Source organism: Hibiscus syriacus, unplaced genomic scaffold (genome assembly GCF_006381635.1).
Source record: "Hibiscus syriacus cultivar Baekdansim isolate YM2019G1 unplaced genomic scaffold, ASM638163v2 tig00110569_pilon, whole genome shotgun sequence".
NCBI lineage: Eukaryota > Viridiplantae > Streptophyta > Magnoliopsida > Malvales > Malvaceae > Hibiscus > Hibiscus syriacus.
Genome location: NW_024062784.1, coordinates 1,717,617 through 1,736,447, shown reverse-complemented (window position 1 = coordinate 1,736,447; position 18,831 = coordinate 1,717,617). Strand labels below are relative to the sequence as shown.

The 18,831-nt window shown below is 33.6% G+C and overlaps 2 protein-coding genes and 1 pseudogene across 2 annotated transcripts; all 3 read left to right on the top strand.

Annotated features, from left to right (window-relative positions):
• The first annotated feature begins 1,877 nt into the window (after positions 1-1,877).
• On the top strand, positions 1,878-4,161 carry LOC120132477. Its single transcript, XM_039149225.1, has 2 exons — positions 1,878-2,304; positions 3,720-4,161. The coding sequence occupies exons 1-2, from the start codon at positions 1,997-1,999 to the stop codon at positions 4,141-4,143; spliced, it is 732 nt and encodes a 243-aa protein (XP_039005156.1). The 5' UTR covers positions 1,878-1,996; the 3' UTR covers positions 4,144-4,161.
• Positions 4,162-8,053: 3,892 nt separating this feature from the next.
• Positions 8,054-9,345, top strand: LOC120132475 (probable xyloglucan endotransglucosylase/hydrolase protein B). Its single transcript, XM_039149224.1, has 4 exons — positions 8,054-8,249; positions 8,344-8,444; positions 8,538-8,731; positions 8,812-9,345. The coding sequence occupies exons 1-4, from the start codon at positions 8,063-8,065 to the stop codon at positions 9,209-9,211; spliced, it is 882 nt and encodes a 293-aa protein (XP_039005155.1). The 5' UTR covers positions 8,054-8,062; the 3' UTR covers positions 9,212-9,345.
• Positions 9,346-12,258: 2,913 nt separating this feature from the next.
• Positions 12,259-15,474, top strand: LOC120132559 (annotated as a pseudogene).
• The last annotated feature ends 3,357 nt before the right edge of the window (positions 15,475-18,831 follow it).

The following is an 18,831-nucleotide window of genomic DNA, read 5'->3' as shown; positions in this document are numbered from 1 at the left end:
TCCCCCTCCCTATATAACTTCGTCCTGTCGCATAATATTAAAAGAAATTCTATTTAAGATATGAGTTGTTAGAATTTAAAATTTTAATTTTTTAAATAAAATATATAAAATAAATTTTATAATATATATATTAAATTGTAACTTATATTATATACACTTAGGTAGTCCATTGTATTAAATTCAAAGTTGGACTCAGACCCCAATATTTTGACGTGCATGGGTTAAACACTAGTGAGGTCAGCTGCAGTGCAGGCATCTGTGGTTGTTAAGCCTCAACCACAACTTTTTCGAGGGGTATTTTGACCCCTTTGGATAGAGTCCTAAAACATAGTTTATGGTCTATGGAGTAGTTAATTGGATCTTCCAACTATCAATATTATCTTAAATTATCTTTTAAATATTTATAAGTAATCCTTGGAGTTCACAATATCAGAAGCATCTCAGGGAACACAGATTACTTGTGTGTTTGAAGTTTGAACTATGAATTAAGATATTGAGTAATTGTATAAAAAATATGTATTATTAATAAATTAATAAAATTTTAAATATATATTATATAAAAAAATTATGTCGTATCTGAACTCTTTAATATTTTTGGTAGTATGTTTTTTTCGATATGTCATGTGTAGGGGTGAGCGTTCAGTAGAGTCGAGTTAAAGTATTTTGAGATATTCGAGTTTACTTGAAATTTTTTCTAGTCGAGTTAAATTTTTCGAGTTTACATTTAAATTTAATTGTTAATATTTATAATATTACAATTATTTGATTCCAATTTAAATTGTATTTTATAATCATATGCAATATATATATATATATATATATATATATACACTTCGTGTTTTTTCATATGTAATTTACATATATCATACAAAGTCGATGGACTCGACTCAAACCTGGAAAATAATCTACTAATTGCTAAAAATTTCGAGTTATTCGAATTGTACTTTACAACTCGATTTGAACTTGAAATATTTTTCGAGTCGAGTCGAGTTTATGAAATTACAACTAGAAATTAATTCGAGTCTAAAAAATCGGTTTTTTTCGAATCAAGTCGAATTTTACTCATCCCATGAGTAGCGATAGTTAATAGGTATATGAAATTAAAAGAATGTGAAATCATGCTTGTATGCTTATAAGGTAATATGATACGATTAAAATATGAATTATACACTAAAATGATTGGAGTAAGTATATAATAGTATCTATTTAGAATTTTATTAACATAATGACAACATATTCAGCCACGAGATACATATGTTCAAACTTAAGTTATTCATCACTAAAATCACTAAATGAATTTAATATATATATATATATATATATATATATATTTGTTATTATATATATTTATATCTATTTTAATTATTCATCCAAATTACAAGGATAAATTTTAGTTGTAATTATTATACACAAATTGAATATTTAAACCAAAATAAGGGGAAAAAAGGTAAATTACATATTTAATACATAAACTATTATTTTTGTTTTGGTACTCAAATTTTATCTTTTTTCAAAAATATACTTAATTTTTAGTTTAAATTTCAATGTGATTCTCTATCGTTAAAAAGTTGATGTGACATGTTTTAAATTTTTTAATGATGATGTGATATTAATTTATATTGACACGTCAACATCATCATTAAAATTTTAATGATATGTACCAAAATGAACATTAAAGCAAACGTTAGATATAATTTTAAAATAAATAAAATTTAAGTATCAAAACATAATAAAATTAATAGTTTATATATTAAACATGTAATTTTCCTTAAAACGACTATATTGAATTAATTCGGTTCAATTAGATTCGAAGGATCATCTTTCCGCGCACCCTATTGGTGTGATTAACTAGCTAGTCTTGTAGAGAGGCGGTGGGAAATGCAGAGAGAGGCGGTGGATCGGGAAGAACACAGTTTGAAGTATTTATACATAACAGCAGGAGTAACTCGGAGACTTGTTTTGTATACAGTGAGCATCGGCTAAATCAAAGTGAAAAATGAAGCTGCGGAGCTGGTTAAAAATAGGTGCGTTGGTGGCTGTGCTTGCTATAGCCAAGCAATACGGTGGCGCGTTGGGATTGGATAAAGACGCCGCTCTCCGCTATTTCCAGCAATGGTCGGACCGATTAGGGATTTGGGCTGTCCCTCTCTACGTTTCACTCCACACACTCACTATTTCCCTCTGCTTGCCCTACGCCGTCTTCTTCGAGGCTGGCGCTTCTTTGCTATTCGGTTTCTTTCCCGCCGTACTCTGCGTCTTTTCCGCTAAGCTTATGGGGGCTTCTCTCTCTTTCTGGATTGGCAGGTATCCATCTCTCTGCTCTCCTTTTATTCCAATTTTGTATTATGATTGTTGAATTATGTTATTATAATCTTAATGTTCCTGATGGTTTTGCTTCCTTTTGCTGTTTGGATTTTCTTTTCTTCCCTTCCCTTCCCTTTATAAAGTTCCTCCTTTTCAAAGGAAAGTACTATCCCTTTTTTTCTACAACTGTTCCAAGGCTAAATCGTGTTTAATTTCCTAGATAGAATTGAATCTTCAATGTTCATAAATAAATATTTCCTAAATGCTAACTAGATATAGTGAAAACTCTTTTCTTCCCTCCTCTGTATAGGGTTCCTCCTTTTTAGATCAACTATTTGGTTTGTGACCGCTCCAGTCTTTTACTTCGGGCTTTGGATCAACATGTTGGGAACTTGAGGAAGAACATGATTGGTCAAGTATACTTGAAATAATTTATAAAAAATGAGTGAACTGAATGGGAGGAAGAAAGTAAATTTGCTAGTATTATAAAAGGTAAATACACCCCAAGTCACTATGCATTTGCTAGTATAATTACAGTCTATCAGTCTTTTTCTAATTCGAAACAATTCAATACATTTAACCCTTCATATTTAAAAAGTTTATCATTTTAGTCTTTGTTCTTCCCTTAAATTGCTTCTTCTTCTCCCATAAATGTTGCATTACTTTACTGGTATAATGACAGTTTAACATTAACTTGTAACTGCTTTATGCTAGAATGCCGTTATCCAACTGCTGCTTTAATCCTATGAGTTTACTTGAGTTGACAATATTGCAAAAAAAGACTTAAGTTTTTAAATATGAAAGGTTTAATTTATTTAATTGTTTCGAATTATGACAAAATTGATAGAATGTATAAGTTTTGGGACTAAAAATGTTATATATCAGCCACATTAGACGTGTGTTTTAATTTTAACGACAGATTGACCTACTTGGAGCAATATTTTAATTGGTTGACATGTTTGTAACTTTTTGAAGAAAAAAAGTGACCCGTTTGTTACCAAACACATAGTTGAGTGTATTTTACCCTATAATAAAAGGATATTTGTTAGAAGTTCAAGCATAATAAATTAAGGGGAAATCACAGTAGTGTTCAACAATGCTAATGTTAATTTGAAGGGCATGGCATTATCCCTAACCTTCTCTATTTGTCCAGCTATATTCATTGAAAGAATGACGACAAAGGGCATAATCTTAGTGAATTTATCGTAAGCAGCCAATCATCGAAAAACCAAGTTTGCATTGTTTATACTTGATTTCTCAAAACCAAGAGCCATCTTGTGCACCGGTAGTGTGCCTACTCATTTTTCTTAGCATCCTGAATCTGATGTTTGCATTGATCATTTTTCTTTTTGAGAACTATAAATTATTCTTTCCTTACGAATAATAACCGATTTTCGTAATGTTAATTTGTTTAGGCTGGTTTTCAAACGTTCGACTTCTGCAATGAACTGGGTCCATGGCAACAAATACTTCCACATCCTCTCTCGTGGCGTCGAACGTGATGGTTGGAGATTCGTCATTCTTGCACGTTTCTCTCCCATCCCTTCCTATGTCATCAATTATGGTCTAGCTGCCACAAATGTTAGATTCACAGTGGATTTTCTGCTTCCTACTGTTATCGGCGGTATCCCGATGATCTTGCAGAACACCTCCATCGGTAGCCTTGCTGGTGCAGCAGTTGCTTCGGCATCTGGCTCTCAGAAATCAAAGGTTTGGTCTTATATTTTACCTTCACTCGGGATAATGTCGAGCATTGTTATTTCCTTGAGGATCAAGAAGTATTCTAGTGATATTAACTTGGCCGAATCTTCCTCTACTGATCACTCCAAAAGTGAATAATGTTTAGTTGTTGACTCATATGAACCGGTACTATTTTTATCTTTTCCCCTTGTCTCTGGCTTCATTCACTGTTCCGAATCTCGGCCAGGTAACTTCTTGTTTTTCGATCTTAATTTTTTTTTCCAAAATTAAGATTAAAATGTATTACAACAGCAGATAAAAACATCAATCACTACTTTTTAGTTATCTATGTGTAACCTGATGATGCGGCGTGATAACATATGCAAAATGAGACCTAAGTGGGTCCAAATATTTTTGGTAGATATCCAGGATCACACAGTGAGGCTACAGGAAGAAGGTAGGACCGGAACCCATATTTGGGTGTTGGGGAAATCAGGAACCCATCACCGGATTAGGTTTGAACTTTGAACCTATCCTATCCAATGCCATGTTGGAAGACAGACAACCTTGTCCTCTTCAATCATCAAATGGACTGCCCACCCATAAATCCCTTCTTTGTTTTCACTTCCACTCCCCAAATTTCACGCATACTTTATTACACCCCTTTGGACTCTTCTCTCCAATCCCCCGTGTTCTTATCATTTTGACCATTTTTTTATATTTATAAACTTTTATTCGTTAAATTTAGGAGAGGTTGTATTCTCGCCAATTAAGAACTTACAAGTCGGTATATGTTGAGAATTTTATTAACCTGCTATCATCCATCCTTAAATACCAAATGGAAAATACTAACAATAGAACGGAATGTGGAATGGTTGGATGCGTGGCATGCAGAGCACATTATTTAGTAGTTGAGACAGGCCGGCACAGCTAAGAGGAGGTTTCCATGCAGATAATAATGCGAATGTGTGATAATCAACCACCAAATTCCATAAAGCTGACTGGAATTCGTAACCAGAATCGCCGTATGTTTTGGCCGAGACGTCGGTCCTTGTTTCTCACTTCAATCCCACCACGGACATTGACCTTGGGGAGACTTCCTATTTCAGCCTCTATTTGTTTAAACAATATACAGAAAGGTGAATCACACATCACATGACCGTCCATGACTTGCAAGACCAGGTTGGGGGATTAAGCACTTGACAAGCATCGACTTCCCTTTAATCATCATACACACACATGACCTACGAGCATCATCTAGTGAAGGTCCTATCTAGGTCCCTCAAAGTCAAACCCCTTAGGAACCATATTCATTGGCATGGTTGTAAATTGAGAAACTCTTCATGTGTGAAATTGTGATTGAAAGAGGGGTCACAATTAGGGATGTGTATTTCACTCTAATCTGATAGTTTTTTATTCAACTCATAAGGTTGATCTTTTAAAAAATAAAAATGAATTTCGATCGGTTTGGATTTAGATTTAAGGTACCAGGATAATAATTTAATATTTTTTTTATATATTTGGAGATAATTATTATAATATCCTATTTTGTCAAATAAGAGTAAGGATTTTACTTAAACCTGACGCTTTTCAAGCTAATCTGACTCAATAGGGGTCAGTTTACTCGTTTTATAAAATATAATGGATCTAGTCGATTCAGATTTTGTAAATATTGAGGTTGGATCGTGTGTTGGAGAAAAATCTCTGATTTAAGATTAAGTTTCTATTTTATCGAATAAAATAATACATTACATCAAATCATAAGGTTGAAAATAAACCTCTACTTCAAAATTAGAGTTAAATTTTGAATCAGATAACATTTTTCTAGACTTGGATTGAATCAAATTTAAATAATGAAAAATATATTTTAATCTAATTGAATTAACCGAAAATCCGATCTAACTTGATTAGTTAGCATCCCCAGTCCCATAATATGATTTCATGGATTAAGAAGAGAAGAAAAAGAGGCCAGTTGGCCTTCGGCCCAGTGACGGCAGTAATTAAAATTAAGATAATAATAGTAGAAAAGTGGAAGTGGTGAGATTACGGTCGGATAAGGGGCTCGACCAATACCGGAGTAACGCATGGCAGTGGAGGACTTGTCGTTTTGGCCTTTCTCTATAAACAAAGTGCACTGCATGTGCGCTTCGCCTCAGGTTGCTCCTGTTGCAGACCATCCCACATGCCCATGCCTCGCCCTGCGGTCCCCCCCTCCCTTTATCTTTTCCATTTTCTTATTAATAAAATCTGAATTATACCTTCATCGTCTTCCTTAATCTTTCTCGATTCAATAGATATTACTGTTTCAGTAATTAGCTGGATTCACAACGACCAACCCAAAGACAAAACATGAAACCGGGAAAATCAAAATCAAACACCATCCGACGATGGCCGACAGATGGTTGCTGTGGGAATGAGAGCAGTGAATCCTTCTAATAATAGGGGGGGGGAAAGACAGACAAAGGAAATAGAGTCAACATTGGCTGACTACACATCTCCAGGGGGACCATAATAGTAACCACACACGTAGAGGTAATTATTTATTACTGTTCTCAACTTTCCACGTCCTTCTCGAACACTAAATTCCAACCGAATTGGTCCAAATTACTTTTCACCACACACGTAAATCTAGGCACTTTGTCACACCGCCTAAGCTTCATTTACCTCTAGTTTCTTGATATATATATATAATATACTACCGAATTAGTTTTTAATAATATTATTTTCAAAAATCGAATATTGAGTGTACGATATCTTTTTCACTATGGGTTGACAGGAGATTTGATCCCTCCATTGGTAAAATCTGACGTCTGAGCTTTAACCTTTAACAAGTGTGACGTTAAAATTTTAAAAAATATTTTAATTTAAAAAAATTAAAATTAAAATAAAACACGTATTATTTATTTTTTTAACCGTAAACACTTAATATACAATAAATAAATTTTAAAAAATAAAAATATTAAAAATTAATTTTAAATATAATTTAAACACATTTTAAAATTTTAAAATTTTCAATCAATAGAACTATGAAATTGATCTTTGAATCTTTTAAGATTATTTATTTTATTCTTTTTTTCCTAAAACAACGAATGATTTTATTTATTTATAAAACATGTTTTCCTTTTAAGGTTAAATTACACGTTTATTTTTTCGCATAACATTTATTAAGCTATTTTAGTATTTTTTTTTGTAAAACAGCGATTATTTTATTAGTTTATTTTTATTTTGAAATTTTAAATTAAATATTAAAAGATATTCTCAATCATAAGACATATCAAAATCCATTTATAATAAGATAAATTTATTAATTATTATATATATATATATATTATATTTACATTAATGAGATTTATCTTTTATATATTAAATGAATTTGAACTTGTAAGGTAAAATTCGAATCCTATTACCATCACTTTTTATAAACAATATGTAAATTCCTACATAAATTTCAATTGAGTCTTAGATATATTTTAATCTTGGACTTGAGAATCACCTATGACCTGAACTTTTGTTAATCAAATAATAATAATTAATAATAATATTATTATTCTATTAAACTTTAATTCTACCTTTAAAATTTTATTTTATTTTTAGTTGATTAATCTATACATTTTCTTTTGTTGCCCTCGCGGTTACAAGACTTCGTTTTAATTAATTCGAATCGACTTGCGTAACACACCTAATTTTGATGAGTGAGTCTCTCAAAATATAGATTTTCTCTGCATACACAATGACTCGAACTTGAGACTTTGTTTAATCGATATTAAGTTGTTTATCGCTTGAATAAACCATGTTAGTAATTAATCTATACACTTTAATTATTTAAAGGAATATATCCAACTATGATCAAGATTTATAATATATTATCTCCAAATAAATAATACAAACTTATTTAATTTTATATCTGAACATAACATTGAAATCAAAGCCTACATAAAGCCACACCCCTGCTTTAGTTTTCCTCATTCATCAAACCACCTTCTGGTAATGTTCTGCAACATTTCTCTCTGAAATTCCCTCCCATTTGTTATTTTAGCAGTATCTGAATGTTTTGCTTCATTCTTTACAGGGAAAAAACATGGCCTCAACACAATGGATTCTGCTGCTGGGAGTGTTCTTAATGGCCTCCACAACAATGGGAGCTCCCCCAAGGAAGCCTGTAGCCGTCCCCTTCTCCAGAAACTATATGCCCACTTGGGCTTTTGATCACATCAAGTACTTTAATGGTGGCTCCGAGATTCAACTCCACCTCGATAAATACACTGGTATGAACAAATCCCATCGATGTGTTAAGTTTTCTCTTACATCAGTGTTTCAGACACAAGGTAACAACGGTTTGTGTTTCATATTGTGAAAAAGGTACTGGCTTCCAGTCCAAAGGATCTTACTTGTTCGGGCATTTCAGTATGCAAATGAAGCTTGTTCCCGGAGATTCTGCCGGAACTGTTACCGCCTTTTATGTAAGAAGAAAAAAAACTTGATGTTACAGTCTTGGCTGTGTTTTTCCCATCGGAGTTTTAACGGTTTGTTGTTCGACGTGTTTGATGTTTCAGTTATCTTCTCAAAATTCAGAGCATGACGAGATAGATTTCGAGTTCCTGGGGAACAGAACAGGACAGCCGTACATTCTTCAGAGCAATGTGTTCACCGGCGGCAAAGGAGATCGAGAACAAAGGATTTATCTTTGGTTTGATCCGACCAAAGCCTACCATTCCTATTCTGTTCTCTGGAACATGTATCAGATCGTGTAAGTATTTTTTATTTCTTAATCTTTTAACTTTATTTTTCAAGTCGAATCGAATTTAAAAAATATTATAATCATTTCAGGTTCTTTGTGGACGATATACCGATAAGGGTGTTCAAAAACTGCAAAGATCTGGGAGTGAGATTCCCATTCAACCAGCCGATGAAGATATACTCGAGCCTATGGAACGCCGATGACTGGGCCACGAGGGGTGGCCTGGAGAAAACCGACTGGTCCAAAGCCCCATTCATCGCCGCCTACAAGGGCTTCCACATCGACGGTTGCGAGTCGTCGGTGGAATCCAAGTTCTGCGCCACACAGGGCATGAGGTGGTGGGACCAGAAGGAGTTCCAGGACCTCGACGGCTATCAGTGGCGGAGGCTCCGGTGGGTCCGCAAAAAGTTCACCATTTACAACTATTGCAACGATAGGTCGAGGTACCCCACGATGCCACCCGAGTGCAAGAGAGACAGGGACCTTTGATTCTTCGGTCATCGAATCAAAATCCCCTTATTTTATGATCCGTCCATGTATTTTAGACTCGCATTATCGGTTCACCTACTCTTATTTGATGTGGATTTCATTTTATGTAATTTTACTCCAAACATTTGTTCTTTCATGATGATACTAAATCTATAGTATTGGTATTATTATTTATGTGTGCATGGTGCATTGAATCATGTAGTGGTAGATCAAATAAGGTAAAAGGAAAGTTATACTTTTGCATAATATTATGTTGATGACTAAGAATAAGCTTACTGTTTTCACTCATTTATTTCCTAGTATTCAAATTTATAATTTTCTTGATATATTTATTCAGTTTTTATTAAATCTAAACAAAATAAAATTTTGGGTTTAATACATATATAGATAGATATATTTGGTAAAATTTTCGAGATAATGTTCTGAAAGAAATTAATTTACGAGATAATGTATTTCCCAGATTAATTGTTTAAATAGAATGGCTTAAATAGGGTGAAATCTACAGTGTTGGTTGTAGATCGCCATGCCTTATGGGCGACCTATTATGTGGCCAACTTTCCAACAAACTCACAGAGAGAATGAACGTGTTGCATGGCACATGCACGTCCCAACACATTATCGTCTTGCCCTCCGGGCGACCTTTGTAGGTCGCCATGCACTCCGGGCGACTTACCCTTGCTCGCTCGGATGCCCTCGCATAGCTCGGTCGGATGGCCTCGGATGCCCAACTTGTTGGGACGTGCATGGCACATGCAATCTCTCGTAGCTTGTCGGGAAGACATGGCGACCTAGTAGATTGTCTGGAAGGCATGGCGACCTACGACTAACACGGTAGATTTCACCATATTTAAACAATTAATCTTGAGAATATATTATCTCATGAATTAATTTCTTCCAAAATATTATCTCGAAATTTTTGCGGATATATTTATTTGGGGGAAAACCCATCCGTTATTTTGTTCATTTATTCTTCACTTGATTCTTTAAGGCACTCAATGAATCTGGTCATGGCAGCTGCATGATTGAAATGGACACAACATAGGCGCCAATGGGCCTACGCCTCGTGAGGGAATAGATTTTGTCCTGGTCACTTTCATTGCACAATTGGTATTTTGGTGTCATGAGGAACGATCTAGCTGTTCCTTTGTAACTCGGGTTGGTCTGCTTTAGGTAAAAGAGTTAAGCTGGCTTAAGAAATGGGTCCAATCCTGTTGTACACAACAACAAAAGAAGTCCAATCATGGATTTCAATATTTCAATTTAAATTCAATTTAATATATATAAAGTAAGGATGAGCATGGGTCAGATTGGATAGAGATTATCTGAGTCGATTCGAAAAACAACCTCATCCATTTGAACTCGACTCGATTCAAGTTTAAGGTGATTTAACTTTACCCCAAATTCGACTTTAAATTTTTTTTATTAAATTTCGAACTCGACCAGAAATAAATATATTTATAAAAAATATTAATTTTATTCAATAAAAAATAAAGATTTAATTGAAGAAAAAAAATATAAAGAGGGACATTCTTGTAATTATCCTTAAATATATAATACATATTTATATAATTTTTTTGGTCAAATCCGGTATTTTTATCTTTGATCAGACCCGAATTTCAACTCTAAAAATTAGACCCAAACCCAACTCGAACTTATTTTTTTTTTTAAAAAAAAAGCTAACCTAATCAAGTTAAATCAGGTCAAATTTTGCCGGGTTCGAGTCTTCTCCATCCAACATCCAAATATTGAGGATGATTCCTAGATTGATTGCGGATTGAAGGAGATGATTCATGCAGAATCTGAGGAGATTATTCCAGTAAAGAGTAGCATACACGGCTGACCAATCAAACAATGTTACATGACAACTTATCATTAGCTCTAGAGATTTAAGTTTCAATGCAAACGTAAATGAAAAGTTCAAAGTAGTTTTCATACTGTCATATTGCGCAACAAACGCCGCACATGACTAATTCATTCAAAATTTCCTTCCAATATAAGATTATAAAATATTTAAAAATAACAAAATATAATAAACTACTTATAAGGTTATTTAATTACAAGTCTAGTAATAAAATCTATTAAGTGAGTTCCATGATTAAAATGATAATTATTTTCTTTTGATGATTTGTGTTAGTGTAGCCACGTCTGAAAGATGCGTGCATGATCAATAGTTATAAAAGATTATGAACATACACTTATAATCACCCTAAACTAAGCAAAAATATAAGTTTTTGTTTCTCTGTTATTTTTTTTTTAAAATTAGCATCTATTCAATTTTTTGCCATAGTTCTAAATTGTGGATGTGGTGTTACAGTTGCGACTGTTGTAGATATCACAATATGATTGTTTTGCTAAAAATAATCATGTTTTATATTGTGGATGTGATTTGTGACCTTGAGAAATGTTATCTTGTCGTTAGTATATTGTGTTGTTGCTGTATCTTAATACTATGCTACTTGCTGCTCATTGAGCTTTACTCCGTAAGCTTATTACCCAAATGGGGGCATTAAGGTGATAGGATATAGGTGAACTGTTACATATGTCACGGTGTGATTATTTTTTTAAAAGTAATTATGTTTTATGTTGCGAAAGTAATAATGTTTTATGTTGCGGATGTTGTTTGTGATGTTAGAAAATAATATCATACGGTCATTATATTGTGTTATGGGCATGTGGCTGTAATTTAATAGTATGTTCTTTGTTGCTCGCCGACCTTCTGTAATCTTCCTACCCAGATAGGGGCATTGAGGTGATGGGACACAGGCGCACTTGCCGAGCCGGATACATTGTGATTTAAATTTGGCTTTGCCCATTCCAAGCTGAGAGTTAAGCCATGGGACATTATTATAAACTGTGTTAACAGGTCTAATCTGCTTGGATCAGCCATGGCTTAGCGGCCTGACCCTGCTCGGTTGATTGTTAACAGTGAATTTATGTTTTGGCTGACATGGCAAATTTCTATTGGTCCTGTAACATCATAACCCCGACTTCGCTTGCATATATAAAAGCTGGAAATGTTAAATACAAGTCTACGTGAACGGTCTACCGTTGTCTTCCTAATAAAGAATAAGAGTAAAATCAAAAGAAACTTCTAGCTAGCCTTAAGCTCAGCCCTAGACGGAGGGAGTTGTTGCTAGTGAAAAGATCAGTTCATTCTGCAGCCAAAAAATTAGGTTTAGGATAGATATGGATCGGATTCTAGCTCTGGTATCGTCATTATTATTGTATCTTCCGGTGGCGGCGGTGGCGGCGACTTCGGTTGAGCGCGAAAATCAGTCCTCTTCTGCAGGGCTGTTTTGGTCGACCGCCAAAGAGGAAGCGGATCTGGTTCATAAGTCTGGACACGCAGATGTTTCCACCGCCACCGCCACCGCCGATGACATCGACGGCGGATTTTCTTCCCTAGATGGGATGTTGCAGTGGGCCATAGGTTTGTTGAGCTTCTTTCATTATTCCTGACGTTTTAACAATCAAGAGGGAAAAAATCGTTATTCCTATTGTTTTCTTTGAATCAGGACACTCTGATCCGGCCAAACTTAAGGAAAAGGCGCAAGATGTTAATCGTCTTTCTCCCTCGGAGCTTAGGCAGCGTCAGTTGGAAATAAAGGTTTTTGCTTTATTGCCAATTTATTTATTATATAGTGATGCATATTTTGAATGGAATCAATCGAGTGAACAATGTCTTGAAAGTAAACTTAAATAATGTGTTAATGACATTGACACATATTTCAATCTGCAAGGAATGAAAATGTGTTACTTTATAACCTGCTATACATTGCAGTAGCTTGCAGCTTATACATTCATTTTGGTTCTTTGTGATATCTGCCATAATGATCCATGCATTTTGTTGCACAGGAACTGATGGAAAAGTTAAAAATGCCATCAGATGAACAGTTGATGCAAATTGCATAGATGATTGAGTAATTCATCTTTGTCTTTGGAGGATCGCCACCGTGCTTTGCAAGAGCTTTTAATACTGTTGAGCCAATCGATAATGCAAATGGTAAGCTATGTTTGCCCATAGCTGGTTTACTTAGCAGCTGAAGAGTTAATATCTATCCATTTCTTTCCAAATTCTTTTCATAATATCTGTTTAGCTTTAAACATCTGAATTAGCGACTTGAGTATCTATTTGGGTGCAAAATTTGAGAAATTTAAAGATGTAGGTTTATCTTTATATAAATGCTTTTGCCTAGTTTTATTCTTCACTTTATTGCTATTAACTGAACTGAAAGATCGTTATTCAAACTTTGACTGTAAAATTTAACCCCTTCTCCAAAAGGATGTCTATGATATTTACATTATTCTCACAATTTGCAATGTGGCCTTCATGTGGCTAAGACTGGCAAATTATTGAGCTTTACCTAATTTGCCGTATTAGGTTTTATTGTTTGGTCTTTTGTTGTGAAACTTTGATACGGTATGGCAGTATAAAAAGGATTTAGAAAAAACGCAAATAATGACTGAGACAACAAAAATGGCAAATTGTTGATGGAAAAGAAAACTAGCAATCATAGTTGTAGAGTCACTAATAGGTAATCCACTGTAATATGCCTCCTATGTCTCTGAAAAGCTATTATTTAACTAGGGTTATTGCAACTTTTGGTCTGTAAAATGAGGTGTAAGTTGCTTTGTGGAAGATGTTTGTGCCACCTGTGAAGTTATTCACATTCAATTCTTTGCTTAAATTTTTCAAAAACTTGCCCGACTAGGGGAGAATGAAAATATGCCACTTAAGGGATTGAGTTATGCACGAATTTATTTTAGATGTTAGGGATATGATTGTAGCCTTTGCAGTGTTTTTTTGTTTCGTTATAAATACTCATGCTGTTTTGATTTTTAGCGTCTTTTGCTTGCAATCTCTAATTGTTCCTCAAGGTTTCTCTTTTATGTCTAAAGAGATGTGCCTCACATTGTTAAGTTTTGCTTGTCAGATATGTGTAAACTTGGTGGGCATGGTGTGATTATACGGGAGCTTGATCATTCCGACTCAGATGTAAGGAAAATTTCTGCATGGATACTTGGGAAAGCAAGTCAAAACAATCCATATGTTCAGAAGCAGGTAAGTCATATTACGCTTGAGTTATGAGCGAGGTATATAACATCACCTAACTTACAAAGTTTTACTTGTCGTAGGTCCTGGAACTTGGGGCGTTGACAACACTAATTAAAATGGTGAATTCTAGTTCCGCCGATGAAGCCACTAAAGCATTTTATGCTGTTTCAGCCTTGATCCGAAATAATGTGTCTGGTCAGCAATTGTTCTTTGCGGAGGCTGGAGACAAGATGCTTCAGGTGATCTAAGATTGAATTTAGCATTTCTCCCCTGTTTAATAATGCGCATCCCTACAATTGCAATTGACAACGATTTCCCTCTGTAGGACATATTGAGCAGTCCCAGCGTGGATATTAGGTTACGCAAGAAGGCAGTGTTTCTGGTTGGCGATCTGGCAGAGTACCAATTAGAAAATACAGATAAAGCTGAGATCCCGTTTTTCGGCAATCGTTTGTTCTTGAAGTCTGTGGTTGATCTAACTGCCTCAGATGACCTTGATCTACAGGAGAAGGTAGTTTTTTTAGCATCATTTTCATCTTTTGCGGCCTACATACATGAACAACTATTGATGTGACAATGGATATTCCTTTTCATTGATTTATGCTGCATCTACCCCCGAGTTTACAGGCGCTTGTTGCAATCAAGAATCTGCTGCAACTGAAAACCACAGAAGCAATGGTTCTCAAGGAGTTTTGCGGATTGGGTGAAGCTTTGGAGATGATGAAGAAACAACTGGAGGATTTGATGTTGGGGGAAGATCATAGAGAATACGCTGTAGATGTTGAAAGCCTCCGCAAGGAAGTGGAACTCACTTTTCAGGCCAAGCTGGAAAATGTAAGAGATTAGTTGGTCACTTTATTGGATCATTTTTATCTTAATTAACCTGGTAAATTCCAGCCAACGGTTTCTCATCATATTTAACAGGTAAGAGCGGTGCCAACATGACTGACGGCGGAGCTAATGTTCCGGCACGTAATACAATGGTAATTTAAGAAACAAAACAGAGTCCCTCAGTACAGGGAGAAATATGAGCCAGATGTGTTGCATGGCTTACTCAAATGGGTAAAGTTATTCCCGGCAGTGAAAGTGGTAGGTTGGGTTAAAATATAGAGCAGGTTGCAGGTTAAAATGGAACATAGAAATTTACATTGATAACTGATTTGTTTCTTACGAGGGATTTCAATTGAACTTTGCAATGCCTTGTAACTTACCAGAATCGGGAACTGAATGAAAAAATTTCATCAAATTGGTACCTGTTAATTATGATATGTTTAGGGGACGTAGACTTCCAATAATGCAAATCAAAATCACTTACCAGATCAATATGAATACAATATCCATAGTCCATAAAGTTATCTTTGTCTTTATTTATTATTTTTATCTTTCTGAAGAAAACGCGAAGGGATAGTGTGTCTACTTTGGCGGCACCGACAAATTATGTGCTAAGATAAAAAAAATTAGCTAATCTTATTTCCATATGTAGGTAAGGGGAGGTAGGGTAGTAGGTTGCCTCCAACGTCAGGTTGAGAACAACTTTTGTGAAAGACTTTCGTTATGAATTGCTCTCAATGAGACTCGATCTTATGATAACAAGATTAAGAGCCTTGTGCTCTATCAACTGAACTAGACAGACAATTCGAATTATGTGCTAAGATAACGATTTGCTATTGGAATTTTGCATCCTTTATATATATATATATATATATATATATATATATATGATTAAGTCGTAAATTTCAAATATAACACTTGTTTAGTTGCCTGTAAATCCTTTTAAATTTGAAGCACGTTATAAGTCTTAAATATTACTACAACACATGATCAACTTACTTTTGTGTCGTCCTAAAACTAATGCCAATATTTCTTCTAATATTACACCAAATAAAATATTATTTAAATGTAAAAGAAAAAACAAATGAAGACTTTGCTGAATAAAAATATTAACATTGTCCGCAATGAATTATAAATACATTTATTAAAATCTAACGTTTTCTCCTCATTAGTTGACATCTTCAATTTATAAAAAGGAGTTTTGTAATATTAAAATAATACAAGAACCAAAGTAATTGTTTAAAAATCCACAATAGCTGGAATTTTATCGAGTCATGTCACCATCACACCAAATTCATACAAGTAGGATGGGTATGGGTCGGGTTTCGGCCAATCTGACTCGATCAAAAAATTTTACAACCTTCACCCGATTCGACCCGATCCGAAAATATGTACCCTTAATCCGACATGAATTCGACCTATTTTTTAAGATAAAATTCGAATATGATACAATCCGATCCGAAATAATAAAAAATATTATTTTTATACAATAAAATATTGATTTAATTGAAAATTAGTATATAGAGGGGCATTTTTTTATAATTATTCTTAAATATATAAGGTAAAATTATATTTTTTTCTGGTTCGAATTGGGTCGGTGTTTTTCACCCTAAACCCGAATTTGACCCGACTCTAACATTATCTTTAAAAAACCCAATCCGACCCGACCCGACTTGAACCCAAATTAATTTTTAATAAAACTCGACCCGATCCAATTGAAAAAGAATGCTTTGATTTAAAATGATTTAGAGCATTCATGTAACACCTTTAACCCATATACGTCTCGATATACAAGTCAAAGATGTCACATCAACTTAAAAATATTTACTGAACTGAAATTGCCTAAAAATTTCTTTCATTTGAAAACACTCATATTCTAACTTTAAAAATCTCTTTTAAAGTATATCTCAACCTTTAATTTATTTTTTTTTCACATGAAAATAAATTCATTTGTTAATAAGTAATTTTACTAAACATGTTTTTTCGTGAAATCTTTTAAAAACATAATAACGTAATATATTCTTTTCATGCATAGATACTGATAAAACTAAACTAAGTAAAATAAACTAAAATAGTTCTAATTTACTATTACATATTATTTAAAATAAATATGATAAATCAAATAAACTACTGGCATAATGATACATGCCACTACTAGTCAAAAGAAACTTCAATGATGTCTTACTGATACTGATATTATAAATAATCTGCACATGATGCTTGGAAGACTCCTCATGAAACGTTTGTATCTCAATCAGACCCTACGCATGAAAATCATCACGCGCTAAGTATAACTTAGTGAGGAAGTAATAATCTAAGGTGAGAAAAATCTGAAAAAATATCATAAACATAAATAAAATAATTTGAATTAAAACATTAAACTGACAAACCAACTTATCCAAGTCGATTTCTTCACTGAGACCTGAATTTTTTTTTTAAATCATGAACTCATAAAATTTTTGATAAATCATATATGATAAAAATAAGCATATCATACTTTCTGTCAACTGGAAATCATTCACAACTTGCATATTCATTTTCATAGCCCAATGCATATTTATAAGAACATAAGATACGCGAGTAAGGTGCGCACTATACACAACACGGTGCAAATCGTAACTGATACTGAGATATGATGCACTTCAGTGCCATCATAACCTGAATAAGCACCAACGATGCTGGACATTGATATGATAATATCAATACACGAATGTACCAAAGTTGATATGATAACATTGATACACGAATGTACCAAAGTTGATATGATAATATTAATACACGAATGTATCAAAACTGATAATAAATAAATACTCAACTATTGGCATGCCAAGTGTACCAACAGTTCTCACTATAACACACAATAGGCTCATGTATCATAATAAATCCATCATAAAAATATTATGATTGGGTAGTTCATACCCTTAATCATTCATAAAACTGATATAGAATATTATAAAAATATTCTTTATGAACTTATAAATCATATTGTAAATTGGAATGAGGTTGACTTATCGCAAGTCGTCCTCGATCAAAATAATTAAATAAATAACTGCATTCACCTTTGCCTCACTATAGATTTCTTTAAGCGATATTTCTAATCACATGCTTTTTCTTTTCCTTTTTAATCGTCCCGATGCTAGATTTGTCGTGGTCTGGCAATACCAAATAATAACACAAAGTGTTCGAATTACATATTAGTATCGTACTAATATAAGCTATAAGTTGTGAATTCATTTTAGAATTCACCTCAACCTTTCCATTTAATTCCTAATGGTCCTTCACCATTATAATCATTGTACATTAATTACTAAAATTAAAGTACTTGAATAAAATACCCAAATTAATTCTTCAATATTCAAAACATTATAAATTTCAACCCAAACTTTCCTAACTTTCGATTTTCAACCACCAAACTTAATAAATTTGTAATTCAACCTCAACTCAATATTTAATTCAAAATTCAGCATACTAATAAATTTTCCAGCATTCAGTAATTTACTCAAATAATACTTCTTCATTTAAGAACTTGCAAACAAGTCCCCAAAGTTTTGGAACATTTCGAATTCCACCATCTAACCATTAAAATGAACTCTTTTAGAATTCTTCTCAACATTTCCAATTTATTCAAAATGGTATCTTTCCATTTAAATTAAATTTCAAGCATCCAAAAATATACTCAAACATTTAAACATTACTCTTCAGCTTCAAATCAATTTCCATTTAAATTCTAAAA

What these genes read in the sequence shown, in the direction of transcription:
- LOC120132477 (XM_039149225.1), top strand. Translation starts at nt 1,997, where the DNA reads ATGAAGCTGCGGAGCTGGTTAAAAATAGGTGCGTTGGTGGCTGTGCTT. An exon ending in CTCTCTTTCTGGATTGGCAG is followed by an intron (nt 2,305 to 3,719) that starts GTATCCATCTCT and finishes TAATTTGTTTAG; the next exon opens with GCTGGTTTTCAAACGTTCGA.
- LOC120132475 (XM_039149224.1), top strand. Translation starts at nt 8,063, where the DNA reads ATGGCCTCAACACAATGGATTCTGCTGCTGGGAGTGTTCTTAATGGCC. An exon ending in CCACCTCGATAAATACACTG is followed by an intron (nt 8,250 to 8,343) that starts GTATGAACAAAT and finishes ATTGTGAAAAAG; the next exon opens with GTACTGGCTTCCAGTCCAAA. An exon ending in GAACTGTTACCGCCTTTTAT is followed by an intron (nt 8,445 to 8,537) that starts GTAAGAAGAAAA and finishes TTGATGTTTCAG; the next exon opens with TTATCTTCTCAAAATTCAGA.